The sequence below is a fragment of the Stigmatopora argus genome, chromosome 17, assembly GCF_051989625.1.
Source record: "Stigmatopora argus isolate UIUO_Sarg chromosome 17, RoL_Sarg_1.0, whole genome shotgun sequence".
In the NCBI taxonomy this organism is placed as follows: Eukaryota; Metazoa; Chordata; class Actinopteri; order Syngnathiformes; family Syngnathidae; genus Stigmatopora; species Stigmatopora argus.
Window position 1 is genome coordinate 11,265,826 of NC_135403.1, and position 19,161 is coordinate 11,284,986.

At 43.0% G+C, this 19,161-nt stretch overlaps 1 protein-coding gene across 14 annotated transcripts in view; it reads left to right on the plus strand.

The window, feature by feature from the left end:
• kiaa1217 (KIAA1217 ortholog) overlaps window positions 1–19,161 on the plus strand; it is a 57,937-nt gene that overhangs the window by 17,450 nt on the left and 21,326 nt on the right. For 6 of the 14 annotated variants that reach the window (XM_077623822.1, XM_077623817.1, XM_077623830.1 and 3 more), the window contains exon 3: window positions 12,262–12,551. In XM_077623822.1, coding sequence (XP_077479948.1) covers window positions 12,262–12,551 — 290 coding nt within the window. Of the gene's footprint in view, window positions 1–1,010; window positions 1,093–1,430; window positions 1,637–11,054; window positions 11,215–12,261; window positions 12,552–13,612; window positions 13,782–17,987; window positions 18,516–19,161 lie in introns of those variants that run through there. The other 8 variants (XM_077623829.1, XM_077623824.1, XM_077623823.1 and 5 more) reach the window with 8 other exon arrangements.

Here is a 19,161-nt window from a genome sequence, read left to right on the forward strand (position 1 = left end):
AACAAATATATGTAAATATGTAAGATTGTAGCCGAGGGCTAATTTCCATCTTTAGTCTCTTGTGTAGGTTGAAGATAAACGATGACACATATTAGACACACAGTTCTAGAGAGTGTTGTAATTGCAATTTTGTTCGTCCAATAGCCAGGCTTTTAGATGATTGGCCAAGAGGTTCAGAGACGGGAGTTTATGTATGTTAATTGGTATTAAGTTCCAGTTATGTGCTGCATTGACAGAGAAGGTGCTTTGGCTGAATGCACTCTTTTTCAAGGGAACTACACAGTCACCTCTAGAGCCAGCCATTGTTGATCTGTTGGAATTTTTTGGTACAAAATCTTGCAGTGGAGGAGGAGCTTTGTGTTGGAAGATTTTGTAAACTCAACATATTTAATACCTGACTTTGGTGTTGCATTTTTGGCTTTTTGTCCAATACTTTTAGAGATTGCTTATAAATTGTTTCAATTGGTTTTAGTGTTGTTTTGCAAGCTGATAACCAACTTGTTAGGAAGTAAGTCATGTTAGACTTATAGTCACTTAGTCATTTTTTTAGATTTGTATGTATGCCAATAAGGATGCTGATCCAATGCTCTTCTTCATATAAACCCAAAAAATATGTAAGCATTAAAGAGGAAATTTCGGAGCAAAACAAACGTCCAGATATCAAAATTGTACAAGGAACTCTTCCGTAATCCCAACCTGTTTCATCAGTCACATAGTTCAAAGATTCAAATTGCGCATTCAGGTACTCTAGGCAATTTTGACATCGTAATTGTCGGATACTCCCAAAATAGCGTAACGGGCGCCAATACCGATGCTGAATATAGGATCGGGACATCATTAGATACAATGCAGTCTCTGGCAGGCATGCATGTGAGAAACCTTTTCCAAACAATGGCAGAGCGAAAAGACTTGGGAGGAGGAGGGGTTGCGCCGTTCTGTCGGATGACTTGATTGGAGCATAAACAGCAGCCCAGGAAGTGCTGAAGTAGGAAAGCGAGAGGAAAAGAGAGAGAGAGGAAGGGAAAAGCGTGCAGATCCATCGGGAGGGAGCGGAAAAAGTTTTCGTTCGGGACTGTCGGCTTGAGAGCGAAGGTGAGTCATCCAAGAACTCCCCAATTCTTGCTTTGTCATAACTTATTTGTTGTCATTTTTAGCGCTACAAAAAAGGGGATTCCTTTTGGGGATCTTTATTTTGTCTTTACCTCTTGGTTAGTTCTGTGTGCCTCTGAAAGCTTGTTTTGCATAGCTGTTGTCTTGTGTTTTTTTTGCCCTGATCTGAACTGCAGCCAACCATTCAGTAAAGGAATAAAAGGAGCGAGGAAATTCTAATGTGTGTGTGGCTGCGTCTAATTAAACTAATGGGAGTGCAGGGGTAGGGGAGCAAGGGTAGTTAGTTATAGGAACTCAAAATAGGAGATGTCGCAAATGAAGCGAGTTAACGAAGCTACCGGATGGGTTGCGCGCGTCGTCGTCCTCCCGCCGCATAGTCATCAAGTCATCAGTACGGAGGAACTCACCTCCCTTCGCGGATCACGAGGAGGCTGACGGGCTGACAGTAAATGGGCGATTACTTGGCAGGCTCGCATTGCGATCCGACGGCGCGTGTCCGAGTTTGCCGCGGAGGATCAAACGCACGGTGAGATTTTCCCACGGGGGAAGATGCGCTTCTTGAGAGGAGTTATTTCGCAGACCCTTTTGATCTTTTTCATCTAATGCCAGAGTCATGTGTTTGTCTGTTGGTTGTGGAGAAACTGAGAAGGACTGCTGAGGGATATCGTTGGTAAGGCATTTTCCATAGGCAATGTGAAGTAGACTTATTGTCTGACTTGATTTGACAAATTCTTGTCAGATAGAAAATCCTGTAGACTTTATAATATTATCCGATTTTTGATTAGCCATTGATGCAATTACGCATACTTTGACGCATTTTCTTTTTGGCCCTTAAAAGTGGACATAACTTTTTTAGTTTCAATTTTTTATGGCCCACACGTAATGACAATCATGTCAATTTTGAGAATATATTTGGTTCTTGAGTTTGTCCCACCCAAATCTGTCCTATTGCCCCTCTTTGTATACATGGTGTCTCCTTGGTGAAGGTAGTCCTAATGAGCTTGCGACCCTACTTTGAGCTATGGAGCGTAAATATTTGACCTTCTTTTGTATCGCCAATACCGTCGTTCTCTTCCGTTCAGTGCATTTTTAAACAAAGCAACAAAGTATTCTTTGCTGTTCTCAACAATCAGATGGAACCTCATCATTCATGGCTCCAGTTGTCTTTCCCGAGTTTCCTCTGCCTTTTGCCCAGTGCTGATGCAGCAAGGAAACTATTATTAAGTGAAAAGCCATGGCTGCCAGTTCACTTCAGCCAAGCCGTCCCTCTTCCAACGCAGGCACGTCTGCTGCTTAGTTTTCACGAGTGAGCAGCAGCTCTGCGTTATCTGCTTCCGTCTCGATTACCTGGACGGACGTGTCGAATAGGTCGGGAGGTCGAGGTAAATGCTGACCTGAGCGGTTAGCCGATACACGTGGAATGCGATGGCTGCGGCGGGTCATTGAGCGGACGTGGAAAGACACCTGGACTCGTGGCATAGTCCCAAAGGTTGAAGAGAGGAGGGCGGGTGTCTCAGAGGTCCGTCCAGGTGTTTCCCCGCCTGTCGGTCTGTGCTATCGTCCCTCATCGAGAACCAGAGCCAACTTGCGATCAGGTCGTATCACGGCACCCTTTCATCAGACCATATTGCAGGGAGTTACCCTTTCAAATCCTGCAGCTACTTGACACAAGGTTACCATCAGGTTGGTTTTGAAATATAAACACAGACGTCACATAGATATAGTTCATTTCTTACCTTGACCTTATCTTGACACCCTTTAACTCGATTACTTTTGGAGCTCAAATAATCCATCCTTAGGGAAATGCTGTTAATTCATTCATTTGTTTTGTTGTTCTTTGAGTCGTCGCATAAACAGTGTAGCTTCTTGAGCAGCTGCAATGTTCATCTACAGTCAGAAGAGTGAATTAATCTTAGTTAACATTGTGCTCCATAGACAGAAATCCAATAACAGCCTGTCTTGCTGGTAATGAGTCATTAATGTCCATCTTCTCCCTTGTGTCCTTCTTTCCCATGCCCGTGTATTTATTTTTTAACATCCGTAAATGGACTGGACACTCACTGGAAAGACTTCAAAGCAGTCAAGACCCAACGAAAATGGCCTCAAATCAAACTGTTACTTTACAGGGTAGCCAACACGGATATGCTTCCCTAAGCCATGTTTACGGTTTGTCCTATTTTTCTTTTTTTAAACCATGACAAAGATACCTTTTGTCCACCCACAGATAACATTCAATCTCCAAACTGTTTGCGAGTACCTTATCCCAAATCCTTCTGTCTGCAGTTTTTTGGCCTCGCCATATGCATCTATGACACCCCCAATAGTCAAAGTGACTTTTTGTCCATCTCCCTGGCTTGCAGTTGAAGGGAGGCCCAAGACAAATGTCCTCTAGCCGTGAAAGGACACTGGGCCGGCACTCTTCTGGCGCTATTAAACTGCCAAGCTCTTTTTATTCCAGTGTAAACATCACTGTGCCTCTCTTCTAGAAGTGTGGTGAATGCTTTACTATAGTTCACAAGGACCCAGTTGTTTCTTAGTGAACACATTAAGGTGGAGGTCATAGAACGAAACGCCAAGACCCCCAAAAAAAGAAAAACCCCTGACAGGTTCATGGCGTAAAAGAAAACGACTTCAATGGGCTAATCTTCATAAAATCTATGACAGCAATTAAACAACTCGCTGCCTCGTTTTATGCCTTCATTCACCCGCTTTTTCATGATTCATTACTGCGACCCGATTTGTAATTGCATCGCCGCCAGACAATCGCTCCCATCTCAGACCTATTGGAATAAAGTGTCCGTTCCTGAAAATCCGGCGAGCCGTGGGATGTTTTTCTTAGCGGTAGCTATTTTAAGAGGAAACTCGGTGTCTGCTCACTGTATGTTTGGAGAATTCCTTCCTGTTCTGACTGATAACTTGACAGCGCTGTGTAAATACTGAACCTGATGCAAAGTAAGTCCAATCCAATCCCTAAGTCGTAGAAGGATTAGTATATATACAAACATATTCGCTTACAAACTGTTTGGGACTGATAATGTACCCCCAAAAAAACATTGTCAGACAATTCTAAAACCCCAAACGTAGTAAGAACCGCGGATATCCAGACCGTGCAGCTAAAAGCAAACATAGCTTCCTCATTTCTCCTGACCGTTAGTCTTTAGCATTTTATACATAGTGCTGGAATTCCCCCTGGACCGTCAACATAGGCGAGGTACTTTATTTAGAGTCGGCACTAGGTTAACTTTCCATTTGTCATAGATTCCTGGTTGAAAATATAATGTAAAAAGGCTGAATAAAACTTCTGTCGATTGGAAAGATTGAAGGAAGAAGTGACAACCCGTAAAATGGAGTCATATTTTGTACAGATGTATTGTAGTATTGTACTTTATGTACAGTGAAGAAGGAAATGGATACATATTTAGCTACAATGGTATGATAAAGTTAGTTGTTTTTAGGCAGAATCAAGAGTTAGCAGTGTTTCATAATACATTAACAGTCTTCCTATACTTCAGACTTTTTACTTCAGTTTTTCCACAGTAGACTCAAAGTATTTTTGCGGTCTAAAACTTGCTTTGCAGTCACATCCTCCAAGTCTAGACTGCACCTCGGAGTCTATCTTTGCCATTCCCGCTCTACCTCAGAAGTCTACGGTTACCCGCGTTAATAAAAGCTAAATGCTCCCTCAAGTGGGGAAATATTTAAGTATGTTTTTTATTTTGCACTGATGAAATTATACAATAGGTCAGACAAGGTTCTTGGATAATTTCCCTCGCGAGAAAATGTGTTGTAAAGATTTTCTGCCGATATGAATTAGTATCGTGGGACAGTTGTGGCTTTGTGTTTTGTCGTCTGTCATTAAGACTCGTGTAAGAAAGAGGAGAATGTGGGTTGGCTTTTACATTCCCACAAGATCCCACTACCTTACAGAACATTCCGTGACGTATCCGTTTCCATTTTTAAGAATGGTAGGAAGAAGGGGAACAGGCTTTGTGTACTTTTATCGCCTTCACTTTCAAGGTTTCCTTCCTGTCAGGCTTCCTTCAACCAATGGTGCCTCCTTCATTATTTCGGAATATTTCACTTGCTTCGTGCTGCTGTTCCACTAGTCAATTGAATTCCTCCAAGGCCAAAGGTCAATTCTCCTCTCGCCTGCTGCAAGAGATTTTTATTAATAGACTCCAAAACATCCCGTCGAGTCCTTCAGCTCTGACAGCTTGATGGAGGACTTTCTCGGTGGAACCGGAGAGAGGCTTAATTATAGTCGCACTATCGCACGGTGAATTTACCGCCAGCAGTCATAACGCATGAGTTCCTCGCAATCAGCGCACTCCCAATTAGGGCCGACCAATCGTGGGAGCCCATTTTCTTCCACGCTGTTTTCGGTAAAACCAAAGTTGGAGTTGCCATTGTTCGCTCCAATTGTAATTTATCATTGCAGAGTCGAACCGAGCTTTCGCTACTCTGTATCATATCTAAAGCAGATTTGATGCAGAAACGATCATTTTGCTCACTTTTATATCTGCATGGGGATTCAGTACATTTTTATTGCATTGATTTTTTTTAGGGGTTTGTTGCAGCTGGCCAGTCTTAATGAGCAGCTTGTTTTAGAGCAAAGCAAATAGTAAAAGTCGTGGCTTGTAAATGCCAAGCAATGCGCCGAGAGATACTAAAGTGGCGCGTTAAAGCTGTTGGGGACCATAAAGGCGGGATGGCGATAATTTCCAGTGACCGCAAACAAACCCAGGCACATATTTGTACGTAAATCCACACGTTGTTGGAATGGCATCGTTATTAATACGAGACAACAGAGATGTTTTTTTTTCCATTTGAGTATCCACGGAGTAAGAGTAAACATTCTATCACACAATAAACACATTAAAAGACATGAAGATACATAGAAACAATGGTTCTAATTGGGAGCAGTGAGACCGCCTTGTGGCTACAAACCACAACTCTAGAGATGTTATTTCCCATTTCCTGCATTCAGGACCGAACATTGAAAAATAATGAGAAGGGAAGACATCCAATGACCAATCATGTCCATGGTAGCTCCCTCCCATGTGAGACTAGCGAACCAATAGATTTCTTGAGAGGGATATCCTGAGTGGGTCTGTTTGGATTGCAGATTTTAATTGAGTTAGTGTTCTTTCTCTGACATTTCTGTCACGCACGTTTTTACAAGTTTGCCTTATTTCCTCCCTCCGAGGTTGTGTGTCCCAGTAAGCCGGTTTCGCTGCTGCTTTGATCAGCGATGAGTCCCGTTGCTAATCCTCTTGAGCCGTGGATGTTTGCCCGGGACACACACACATACACACTTTCAAATTGTGATTAAAAGGCAGATGTGAAGACCCTGCCAAAACAAGGGGGAGAAATTAAATAGGAAGTGACATAACTCTCACATGTCCAACTTTGGATCCATTTTACAAATGTTGATAGCCACACCAACCAATCAAATCCAAAGAAAGTGACCCCCAAAAATGCTTGAGTAGTCTACCATCCAGAAAGCAACGCCTTATTTGTTTTCTTGCGATTGAACAAATTAAATTTCATTTAATTGTTACACTGACTCCGTTTTTTTGGCCATTGCCTTTAGTCTCAACTCCAAAGACGTTGCTTTTCGAAGCGCGCTTGGCATCATCCCTCATCCATATTTTTATTACCGACCGGGATTTGGGGAATCTAAATACTCTCACCTAGCGAGTACCCCTCATCTTTTAAATAGCTCACAGGGCTTAGCCGCAAATCTCTTTGGCGCTGGCTTTTTAGCACTAATAAACAAGCGGGTGGGCTTTTTTATCGGAGCAGAAAGCCGGCACGAGAGAGGCAGGAAGAAAAGGAACGGCGCTTCAACGTCAATTGGGTTCCTCCCTGCATTACATCAGCGGGATGCTTCGGCACTGATGACATCCTCCGGTTTGGGGAGGGTGGGGCCGTCCCTGAGGATGATGTCCTCAATAACCAATCAGATCTTACCGCAGAATCTGGTAATAACTTGCGCTCTATTAAGGAGCTGTGGTGCCTTCAGTTCTCATATTCGACTAGGACTTGGATTTAGGGTTGGAATAATTGTATTTGATTGATTTTGATGACCATCTTGCATCATTTGCCTGTAAAAGGCTGCAGAGTATTGAAAATATGGATACAAAAAAACTGATGAAGCTATCAAAATCACATGGGATGACCAGATTCTGGCAGACCGCTAACTCTCGGAGACACTAAATTCAGTTGAAATGCTAATCTTCTGCCATGCAATCTGTTTTTACAATCTGTTAATAGTAAGATCAAGTGTCATTTTCCACTGACAACTTGAGTTGTTAAAAGTAGGGACGTTTTAATGCTCTTCCCTCTGAGAAGTTGACTTTCTTTACCGTGGCGCATTTAAGCATCGTTCTCTGTTTAATGATTAGCCGTCAAGTAGGCTATTTAACTCCTATCTGCTCATGTTGAATGATTTTACACATTGATTCATGGATTTTTCTTTTAGTTTGTTGATGAATCTTGAAGTCTTTAGGCCACGGGTTCTCAAATTCCAAATACTACCTTCACTCACTTTGAATAATAATTCCTCAAATGTAACTGTCCTCCAAAAATGATGCTTAACATAACTGAAATAGTTCTTTCATATAACACGAGAGGGAGGCTACCTAGCACGAGTAGTACTCGTACCTAATTTCACAAATCCATTTTCTTCTTTGCTTTAGTAAGATATGCAATTTAAAAAAAGAAAAATCAAGCCTGGCTGTTTCCCGTTGCTCGCCAGCCCTTCATTCCGAGGAGCTTATAGCTTCCTTAGGTAAAGTTCTTATAGCAAACAGTACTCGTCTCCGATTCCTGGGCGGATTTCCTCCACCCGGCTGCAGCTGTTCCATCAACTTATGCCCCCACACCCCCTCAAGACGCCATCGGACTCTCCGCGTTGGCCCGGAGATCGGTGTTGTCACGGGAAACCGGCAAAGCATTCGGGCCCACGTCTATCCGCCGGCTTGCAACCGCACTCCCGCCACCAGTTAATGAAGTGCACGTTAACAAACACGGGCACTCATGAAGCATGGCTTTGCTTAATGAACAGCAAAAGGCTGCAAGAAAGACTCGCTGATCACCACGCAGCATGCGGGCGGGCGGGCTGATCGCTCGCTCCAAGGGTTTGTGCTGAATGCCGCACCCGGATTCTATTTTAAGAAGGAGACGCTGGCCAATTCGTTGGATATGTCAAATGTCTGAAGTGCACTATTCCGAGAGGGAAATACGATGTAAACAAAGAAGGAAGGTTTAATTGCTGTGGAGGATTTTAGAGGCTGTAATGCAGGAGTGTCAAACTTTTGGCTTTCGCCACAGGGTTGTTATGTCTTCCAATTAGGCTGCCAAAATTAATCGAATAATGAATTGACAGCTTTTACGATTGTGGGATATTAAAATGAGTGCAAATCATCTCTTTGAGCATTTTAATAGCAAATATTCTCTTGTAGTGTTTTTTTTTTTTAATTTATTTATTTTTAATCAGAAGAGGGCAAATATTAAATCCATTATGTTTTAACCTTTTGTTTTTTGAATTAACAAAGAAAAAACTGTAAATGTTGTCTTTTTAAAAATCTGTTTGTTTACAGGGAAAGAGGAAACATTTTAGATATAATATTTTGATATGTTTTTACTGGATCAAAAGCCCTTAATATACAGTTTTGGATTTAAAAAATGCCATTATTGATTTAAAAAGGGAAAATATGGAAATATTCTCTATAAATCTATAATCTTCATTTGAATTTGATTATAAAACAAAAAGTCGGCACTCACGATTTACTTTCTCTGGCTGCACAAAATGATGCAGTGGGCCAGATTTGGCCCCCGTGCCGCCACTTTGACACCCGTGCTGTAATGGATCTGAACTTCCTGCTCGGTTATAAAACATATGTTCCCGCTCAGTGTTCCTGACATGTTTTAATATACAACCAAAATTTAGAAAGAGAAACAGAGACCCAGACGGGAAATGTGATATTTCCCAGTATGTATGTTAGTGTAAGAAATGAATGTGGCCGGCCGGCCGGGTTGCATTGCGTGGGGCTTTGCCGCTATTCTGGTGTGTGTTACCTGTGCGGAAATAACCCATCACTCCCATCAGTCCCATCAGTGACAAGTCTCATTTGAGCTGCTTTGTCTGGAGGCCAGTTTCAGTGTTTACTTTTTGTGAGAAAGGGATTAAGAAAGAGAGGCAATTTGTTCGCTTTAAAGGAAGAATGTGAGATGAGAAAAGGTACTTTAAACGGTACTCGGATGATTTTTCGGGCGAATCATCCGGTCACTACTTTAAACATCATTTTACTCTTATTTTATCTGAATGAATCCCTTGGAGTAGCCTTTTTTTGTACACGTCAGCAGTTTGTGTATCCAGGCTTAGTTGCGTGGCAGACTTTGGCTCAAGCCCAGGGATTCATTCCTGCGTACAACCGGTAGGGAGGCCCGCTAAGCTGAATGTTTATAGGGAAATGCTGAATAATTTACTTGTGGATCCTTTGTGATGCTAAAGGAAAGGAGGGGAAAAAAGGAGGTCATTTTTTTTTATTTTATTTCCATGAGGAATGCTGAAAGTAGGAAGGTTTTGGGAGTCCAAGTTGTAATTCTGGTTATGGCTGGATACACTGGGTCGAGCTCATTTTTCATTTCAAACAGTGATAACCTCCATAGAAATGTATAACCAACATGCTAAACAACCACCATAGCTTGAGGTTAAGTGGACATTTTAATAACTTTGAGACATTATGTTTTGATTTCCACCGATACATTAACACCTGCAAAGTTTTTTTTTTTTGGCTTTCTGTCGGGGTAAAGTGATGGCGGAAGAGGCACGCCGCGCCCCCTTGCGTTTGGCCCAGTCGCCCATGCACTCAGCCCACCGCTTTCAATTACATGGACCACAAACCCTCCCATTGATTGCGCTCCTCTACTCGGACCACCGTGAAGGTGCGCCAATGTCGCGCCGTCTCCTCGTGATTTCGGATCGATACCGACTGCTACAGGCCAACGAGCTCACGATCGTTGGCGGGCGCCTTGAGGAGAAAGATGTGCTCCTAATATTGCCAGACGCATCTCCAGACCAGACAGAGAGAAAACAACAACGGCCGGGCCCTCCTACCATGTCCTTAATTGGGAACAAGTGCTGTCTGGGTTCTTTGTTGATTTGATTAGACTTCATTACAACTTCGCTGGTTGCCAAATGCACAGAAACATTCGGATGTGCCACTCAAGTGTACTTTCTGGGTCAAAACCCAAGCTGAAAATAAGACAGTTGTCTTGGTATTGCTGTTTTTTGTACTGCAAGTTCAGTTCAGTCTGTCACCTCAAAGATCGAACTTTCCACAATGACAGATGTGGCTTTACAGAAAGTTCTAAGTGACTGACATCCCCATTAACTTCAAAACTCATCTTACAGCATTAAAAGGGCTAAAAAATCCCCAGAAAGGGTCTGTCTCATAGTCCTCCTGACCGTACCTTCATCTGTTCTTTTAGCTCAAAATGAAGACTTGAAGCAGTCATACAGTCTACAGTGCATGTCTATTTCAGCCAAACTGGTTTCAGGTCTAGAAACGATCTGTGCAATGTGACCTTACTGGTTACAATGTCAAATATGTCATTTTTTTTCAGTCCCCGATCAAACCTGGACCAACATCTTGCAAGTCCGGTTTAGATGCTATTTATTTTTTTCTGAAAACAAAGTCCAACGAAACAACATGACACCTGTTTGTCTATTTTTTTTTCTGCTGACTCCGCTTGTGTTGACACTCACTTTACGCTCGCAGCAAATCTATCTCCCAGCCCGAGGGCGAAAAGAGGCTGGTCGCACTTTGTCCTGGAATGCAGTTGACTTTCTAAATCCCCCCAGCAAGTCTATCCTGGGGCAGCGGGGCAGGGCCTATCTCGAATACCCCCCTCTCTTTCCTTTTCCACGTGAGCTGCTCCTGGAATCTGAAAGCCAGCAAGCAAAGCAGGCAGTCGGTAGCGGGTCAGCCGCAGATTCGTCCCGTCTAGCCCAATAGGCTTTCTTTTCTCTTTTTGCGAATGCTGAAGGCGCAATGGAGGACGAAATGGCAGATGACGATTGTTACCGTGCGGAAGGTAATGACTTTTTTTTTTTTATCTTTGCGTACCAGTTCATTCCGAGTTTGTTTAGTCTGCCGGGTATCATTTTGTTGGCGGTGAGGGGAAAGTGTTTGAGAGTTAAAAATAGGTCTGCAAGTATATCAGACACGACGTGGCCCTAAAGAGGGTTGGGACCACGGTGCCGCCGACAGACGCTGCATCGTTAAGCACCTCCGTCATTTTTGCTGTGAGTTTACGGATCAAAGCTGGGTTTCCTCAAAAGATCCGCAATTAGAACTCAAAACTGGGGAAAGCAGGGTAATCAAATTTGCATAAGGTTTTCTCTCATTTGCTTTTTTCACTCCCTAGCTGGAAAGCTGCCTGACTTTGGAAGACGCTATCTTGCATAAAATCCATATTTTCCCTTAAAGAATACACTACTTAAATTGCGTTCCTGCAACCACAAAAGAACTGGAGCTATTGGCTTCACCCTGTCATCTAGACTTTATTTCCCTTTTCCTCATCAGTTGACATTTTGCGTGCCTTGTTGGAAAGAATCGATCCACATTTGGAATTTTTGGGAGAAATGAGCCGTGATAATGTGTTTCTTGTGCTGTCAACCGGAGACGCTGTTTATGCTTGCAAACGCTTGGACGACTGTGAAACAATTAGATTTACAAAAGCCTGTAGCTCACCCAAGCCGACTCTCTGCGTTGGCATATGTATTTATGTAAAAATGTACAACAACACCACTCAAAAATGCAATCTGTTCCCTTGGCAACATTGGTTGAGAGTCATTCCTGATTACCGAATAGCTGCTGTGGGGAAATATGGCTTTTAGGAGCAGTTAACATATCGAAGAACTGTATTGTCATGCTAGGATTTTGTCACTGCTTTTATACAAGTGCGAGTTTTATCTCGCCAGTCGTGATAAAGTAGCGTGCCAATGTGTACGTTTACAGTTTCCAATAACATACCCTCTTCTTGACCTGCACGCGGACCAACTTGCTTCGATACAATCTGCGTTGGCGACAGAACTGCAGCACCTCACGTGTCTTGACCTTTCGTGTCTCCCTTTCTCAGAGCCGACCAAAGGCAACTTGAGGGTCACCTCCCCCGAGGACGCCGAGCACGCCGGCAGAAGACAGGTTTCGCCAAATGGGACGCCCGTTCCCAAGGCAGACGCCAAAGGCAACGGCCGCGCCGTCCCACGGAGACACACTTTAGGAGGCGCCCGCGGTAGCCGAGAGATCCTGGCCATGCAGCCCCCGGACATGGACAAGAAGAGGGAGGCTTTCCTGGAGCACCTCAAGCACAAGTACCCCCATCATGCTTCGGCCATCATGGGCCACCAAGAGAGGCTACGGGAACAGGTAGGATGGCATTTTTATTTCCATTCCGTAGTTGCTGCAACAGGAGATTTGAACCCACTGGGTGTAACACGATTATTTTGTACTTTAGCATTGAAAACATCAGGACACGGTTTGGTTTGTCTTACGTTAAATTTTTAGGGCGTCAATGACACATTTGAGATGGACACACTTGTACTGTAGCTTTAGAACCAACACTTGGATCCAAGGCAATTTTGCGCAGGTACTACACATGGATCCAGGTCAATTTTGCGCGGGTACTGACTGATATGTTTGCTGGAACTTGTGGACAGTTGCATAGAATTTCTGGGGTGACAGTGACTTCTGTGCGGACATCTTAGGTTCACTTACCAATCGGCGATAGTGTAAAAAGCAGTCAGTCTTCGATGTACTCATTTCCCAGCACTGTACTGCACTGCAATGCAGGGACTAAAGTAAAGACACAGTAGTATTCATTTTCCAAGTGAATGCTCTGACCGATTGTAATCTTGCTTTGAGTGACTTGACAGACTTGACGGCCTTCACCTGCTCACATTGTCTGTTTGTTCACAGCAGAATGAAAGGTAGCGGCAATGTGACCGTGTATAGTCAAAACAATCCGGGTAATGGTGACTCTGGCATTAGGCCATGGGGGATGCTCAGGGCTATGTGGCGGGGTGAGACTTCACTTTGTGTACTTCAAAGTTAAATACAACCAAGTGCTTAACAAAGGTGAGTGTTACTCATAGATCAGAGTCAAAAAAGCATGTATAGTGTGGAAAATATATTGAGATTGAAAACACCCAAGAGGCGTAAAGGATTTTAGATTAACTGGATTGGACTACCATTGTTATTAGAGGCTTCATTTGTTTCCTCAACTTTAAGAATTGTTCTTCTTTGTTGTTGTGGTCACATTATATTACAAAAGTGTGCTCTTGGCAGATGAGTTGCGCAGAATGTACTCGGCAAGAGCTCGTCAGACAGGTACTGTAGGATCCGTCAGCTGCACCCCGGTTTGGGGTGGAGTCAGGTCGGTTGCCTTGACGACAAGGCGTGATGTCACCGCTGGAGGGGGCCCGTCGTTTTACTTGTAGGAGCCTGCGAGGGAGAGAAAGAGAAGCGCGTTTTGAAAGAGAGCGACTTGCAGGAAACGAGCGATGGTAGCGTGGCTGAGTGGGCACATGGACTTTGCCATGATTTTACCAGAGAAAAACAAGGTTTTCACACGCTTTCTGCAGCTGATTGACCACTGAGGTAGGTGGCGATGTTTTTTGCGTGCTCGACCTGTTGTTTTGAATTTTTACTCATACGACGCGCACGGACTCGTTTGTCAACTTGCACGCTGGGCAGGTGCGCATTAGGTTAATTGTGCAAAAAGAGGGCGCACAGTTGTTTGTTTATTTATTTATTTGTTATTTCAGAAGGAAATTGGCACTTTTGAGTGCCGCAATGTTGATAATGTTGCAGTTTTGTGCTGTTTTTAGGCAGTTGCAGTATTTCTATAGTTATGACACTTTAATTTCAATATGCAGTTTTAATGTATCAGAGGTTGTAAATTGTAACAGTTATATTCCTAATGTTTTTTTTTAATTTTGTGGATTATACTTATAAAAAGAGGACATACAGATAGTGGACAAAATTATACCTTTCTCTTGGAAATTGGTGAGAATGTTCTGGTGTTGTAATAATTGTCATGTAAAATATATTTATGAACTCTGGTGTTTTCAAGAGAGGGACCCTCTAGTGGCAGAAATGCTTCATATCCTTATTTTGAAGTTATTATTAATGTTAGTAATCAGAATTAAAATTAGTATATCATTTTATTTATGACTGTTTTGTCATCAGGGCTCACAGCAGTTTTGTTTTTTCAAATTTTTAATGTAATTTTGTTTATCTGCTTAATTCTTACCTGATCTCAAAACGTCCATTTTTGTCTTTATTATCTTACATATTATTTGTTAAAATTTGCATTCATATTTTAATCAATATTTTTGAGTTTTTCCTAATAATCTGCCAATACCAACAAGCAAAACAATGCACATTTAACGTGGAAAAATTGTCAATTCCTATTAAAATAGTCAAATTAAAATAAACTTTACCCACTATTAGTAATCATTTATTGATCAATGAATGTACAATATATCTTCAGATTATTTTTAGTCTGATAATAATACTAAATTATTATTATTATCCATCCTTTGCGGCTTTTGCATAAAGAGTATATATTCCCATTCTATTCCTGCTTTTGCTAATATTCCAATCTAATGTTCACTCGGAGTAACACATTTTTTTTTGAATTAAAATGACTTATTTTTACTTGTATCATATTTAAAACAGGACATCGTTAAGGGCTGCCATCTTGTTAATCAGTAGATGGATTTCTTTTTCCCACACTGATGACGAAAGCGCGCCGACCATACTGGACGAGCAACCCCGCTGGCAATGGTGCAGAAAAACAAAAGTCTCAGGAGTTTTGAGTTACAAAGGACAATAATATCGCAAGCATAACTTCCTCAATTGTCACCTCTGGAGTTCTTTATTAAAGTCATCGTTTAAGTATTTGTCACCCTCACCAAAGCCGGCCGGCGCTTTAATTCGCAGTCCATGAACGAAAGATCACGGATCAGTGGAGATGAGATAACATCCCACTGGCAAGACCACCGCGAGCTAACAGCAACTGAACCGCTTGGCCGCTCACAAACACACACACACAATTCCTTCCTTCCGCCTGTGTGTGTGTCTGTGCGTGATGAGGCGTGAATCCCGACGCGAATAGTTATTTTCCACGCAGTCAAACAGCCTTTTTAGGCCCTTTGTGGACCGGTTTCAAATCGCCAGGGTGTTACCGATGACTTTATACGCGTCTAAAAGTCTCTTCTCACTCACTTTCAGCAGAAAGTTGACATTTGTAAAGTCGGTTAAATCAGCAAGTGGCTGTTTCGCGTTGCTAGGAATTTTGAGGATTTTTTTTTACTTTGACTTTGTGCAAAAAGCTTAGGGAGAGCCTGCTTAAAGTTTGCACGAGTTATAAGGCCATGTTGCCATGACATCGGGTTGCCAGAGGCTGAACTGCACTGTACTTGTTTACAGAGCACACATGTGGTTAAAGAGTGAGGTAACTACACTCCTTCCTTAACTCATGTTGGTCTCTTTAGCTTTTAACTGATACTGTTTAGTTATTTTTACCCTACTGTTGTATTTTTATAGACAAACCATACCACATTGGTACGACCATTTTTTCTACCTATAGTGCAACTTCTCAGCTCTAAATTCAGTTTTTACATTTTCAACTTGAGATCATGTTTTCATTTTTGGCTATTATTTCCGTCCTTATCCACTGCGCATGCTTTAGTTCAAACAATCAGAAGGAATGCAAAAGGTTGGCCTTCCGCGACTAAAAATGTCACCTTCACCAGACGTCCGTGTTGACAACTCCTCCGATAATCGAGACGCGAGAGAAGATAATCCCCGTTTGTATTGTGAGGCTAAATTAGGGCTAACAAGGCCAGCGCTCCGCCGTTAAAAAAAGGAAGGAGCTCAGACCCGATTAGCTTCTCTGATTAAGACACAAGCATTGTGTCGTGTATGGAAGAAGAAAAAAAACACCGTCTGGCTGGACTCGTTATCGGCGGCCATCGCGACGGGCCAATCATCGCGCCTTCTGTCAGGAATGGCTTAACCCCAGAGACACGCCGGATTAGACGGGGGCATCGGCGCCACTGCACGCGCCACTTGGCCTCCACGGTCGGGGTGCCGCGCCCCTGGATCTCCACCTCCAACTCCCTTCCCCCCTTCGTTAACCCAAAGGGTCAAGGCGCACTCTGTGGACTTTTTGGCTGCTTGTTTACAAGACTCCAAGTCATTACAAAGACTTCTGCTACTGATTTTGGCGGCCCAGCGCAGATGATTGGAAACAGGCGCGTCGCTAGGACCAGACAATCATTTCGATCACACCAATGAAGGAGGACAGTAAATGATTCTTTCCTACGGGAGTTGCAGTTCACCCCCAGGGAGACTAGGACGCATGCAGCGGTGTCTTTCTGACCTTGACGATGATGAGCCTTAACAGGGTCTTAAGAGTGTGCACAAAGAAGAATGCTTGGGGGGTGGATTTGTCACTTGTTTTTGCTATCCATTTTGATCAAAGAAATATGGACGTTATAATTGCTTGTGTTCAAAGAATTAGGTCTCTGTTGTTTATAACAAGCAGTCCGTTGAGAAATTAGATAACCGAATAAATAGTTTTTCTTTAAAAAGCCTTTTTCTGAAATCCTTGACACTAACATAATTAGTCGTCAATCTGCCCAAAAATAGACAGATATTCACACAATCTACATTTTTTGCAAAATCTGCTAAATTCGACTTGTTAGTTGTCGATATCACTCCTCCACGAGTCTATATAACCTGCCACTGACTACATACCTCCAGGTTTAAAATCTTTAGCGACTTGGGGAACACTTTTTAAGAGCTCTGACATTGACTGCCCCCAAGAACTGTAAACCGTACCCGTACATTTTAACGACAGAACTGTTAACGACTCTCATCGGTATATCATCTCGGGCTAAACCGGTCTTTTTGTCACTGGCTATCTTCAATCGTAGAGTCTTCTCACGGTGTCCCAACATCTGGACTCCACCTTGGGTTGAAAGTATTCACTTACTTAAAAGGTAGAGCAGAGACTGGGTAAGATCTGGATCAAACTGGCTTTATTCTCCTCCGTAGAGACGAACGACATTGGCATTGAAACGATCGCATTTGTTTGAAATGGGATTCTTTCGTGGTAGTAGAGCACCTGGAATTTTCTCCGGCGTATGATCTGTGAAAATTGAGTCGTACTGAAGGATTTAGGAGTGGTTAGTTGGCTCAGGATTTTGTCACGGCAGACCACGCGTGCTTCATTTCTTCCTTTTGCCTGAGTAAACATTCACATTCACACGATGGAGACTCCCTAATCACCAATAGCCTGGAGAAAAGCAAGTCCTGTTTTTAACAAGCTAACGTCGTGGATAGCTCAGGCCCCTCTCGTTATATAACATCAACCCTTATTTATGCTCTGAGATGTTCTCTGGAGACAGAACTGTTTCACCTGAATAGACCTTTTCACAAAACCGTGTGAAACTTAAGTTTGACGCAATCTGGCTCAATGGATTGGGTGTGCGCCTCTTTTTATTCCACCAGTTTGCACTATTAAAGTGGCGCATGTTATTTTGGACCAAAGCGATATTAAAGGGCAAGTCTGGACGGATCGGCGCACCGTCAGCAAATAGTTTGCTTGCATTTCCTTGAAGTTCGCACATCAGTAATACTTTTCCGTGCGTGTCTAGATTTGGGAGCAAAATATTACTATCAACGAAAATGGCAATGTTTTGAGTAACATTAACTGACCTGCCTGCCAGCGTATTAGGGAGGAGCTAAATTTAGTCAAGGTTAGCGAGAGTCTTGGCCACATTCTTGCATGTCTGGTACATTTTTTTGTCTTTAGGATTGTAGTTTTGCAGTATGTCTTCAAACTAGGTTTTTGATGTAAAACCAGATTTTACAATCTGGATTTGTGAGTGATTTCACGAAACCTGCAACATTTAAAAAACAAGTTACTTTTTCCCCAGGATAAAGACACAATAGAGTGGAGGAGTATGGGAAAGTCTCTATTTGCGTGTTACGGCCATCACCTGCTGTGTTTCTTGCATAGACTCCGGTCTTATCTCCGTGGGATACGAGTTGTATCTCTTTATCTTCGGACACAAGAGATCAGAACCCCAGTCGAACACGGGTACTTGTGTTGAGAGGCTTTTTGAAATTGTACAAGAGAGGGTGGGGGCGGAGGTAGGGCAGAAAGGAAAGAGGCAGGAACAGGAACAGTTGTTGTGAGAGACTTGTTACAAGGTCTAAAACAACACCCAAAGGAAGACCTGCTTTCCTCCAGATCAGGGTCTTTCCATTTCCACATGGAAGTAGCTGCTGAATGGAGCTCCACACAGGTCCACTATGGTAAATGCCCTTTTCATTTGAATTATTCTGTATTATGTCAAAGACTAGAACTTTGTAAGCGTCATCCATTTGTACTTTTTTTAATAGAATAGCGATCCCTCCAAAATTGTCAAAGCACGGCCCGTGAGTGCTCGCTGTTCCCAGCGGCGAACATATCTGATGGTTATGCAAAGTTGACTTTTGAACCAGCACCCCCCCCCCTTCTTCGCGCTCAGGCGGCGGAGGGCTTGATGTCTGCTCGTGATAACCACGACTAATTTGTATACGCTCGAGACCGTGAAATCAATTGGACGGCATCCGCTTAGACGTCGGAAATGTCAACGGGGTTTTTGTTATGGGCGCCGTGTCCGTTCGCATCTTTAATAACTGGCAGGATAAAAGAGCCCGCAAAAGTCACGTTCATTCGTGACACTGGAAACTAAAGAGTAATTCCTTCTTAATACGCAAACGAGCGAGTCAGCGCAGATCAGAAAGTCCGTCAGCGGAGTTGGGCCTGGGGGATTAGAAGAGGAATGCATCAGAGGAGGAAGCCACAATAGGAATGGATGACGAGGGGATTTGCCTGTAATGTCATTAAGGAAGACAAAAAGGTCGCCGCGTCAGGCAGCAAATGGGCAGAGGCACTGGGTGGCTGCTTGAATGGCTC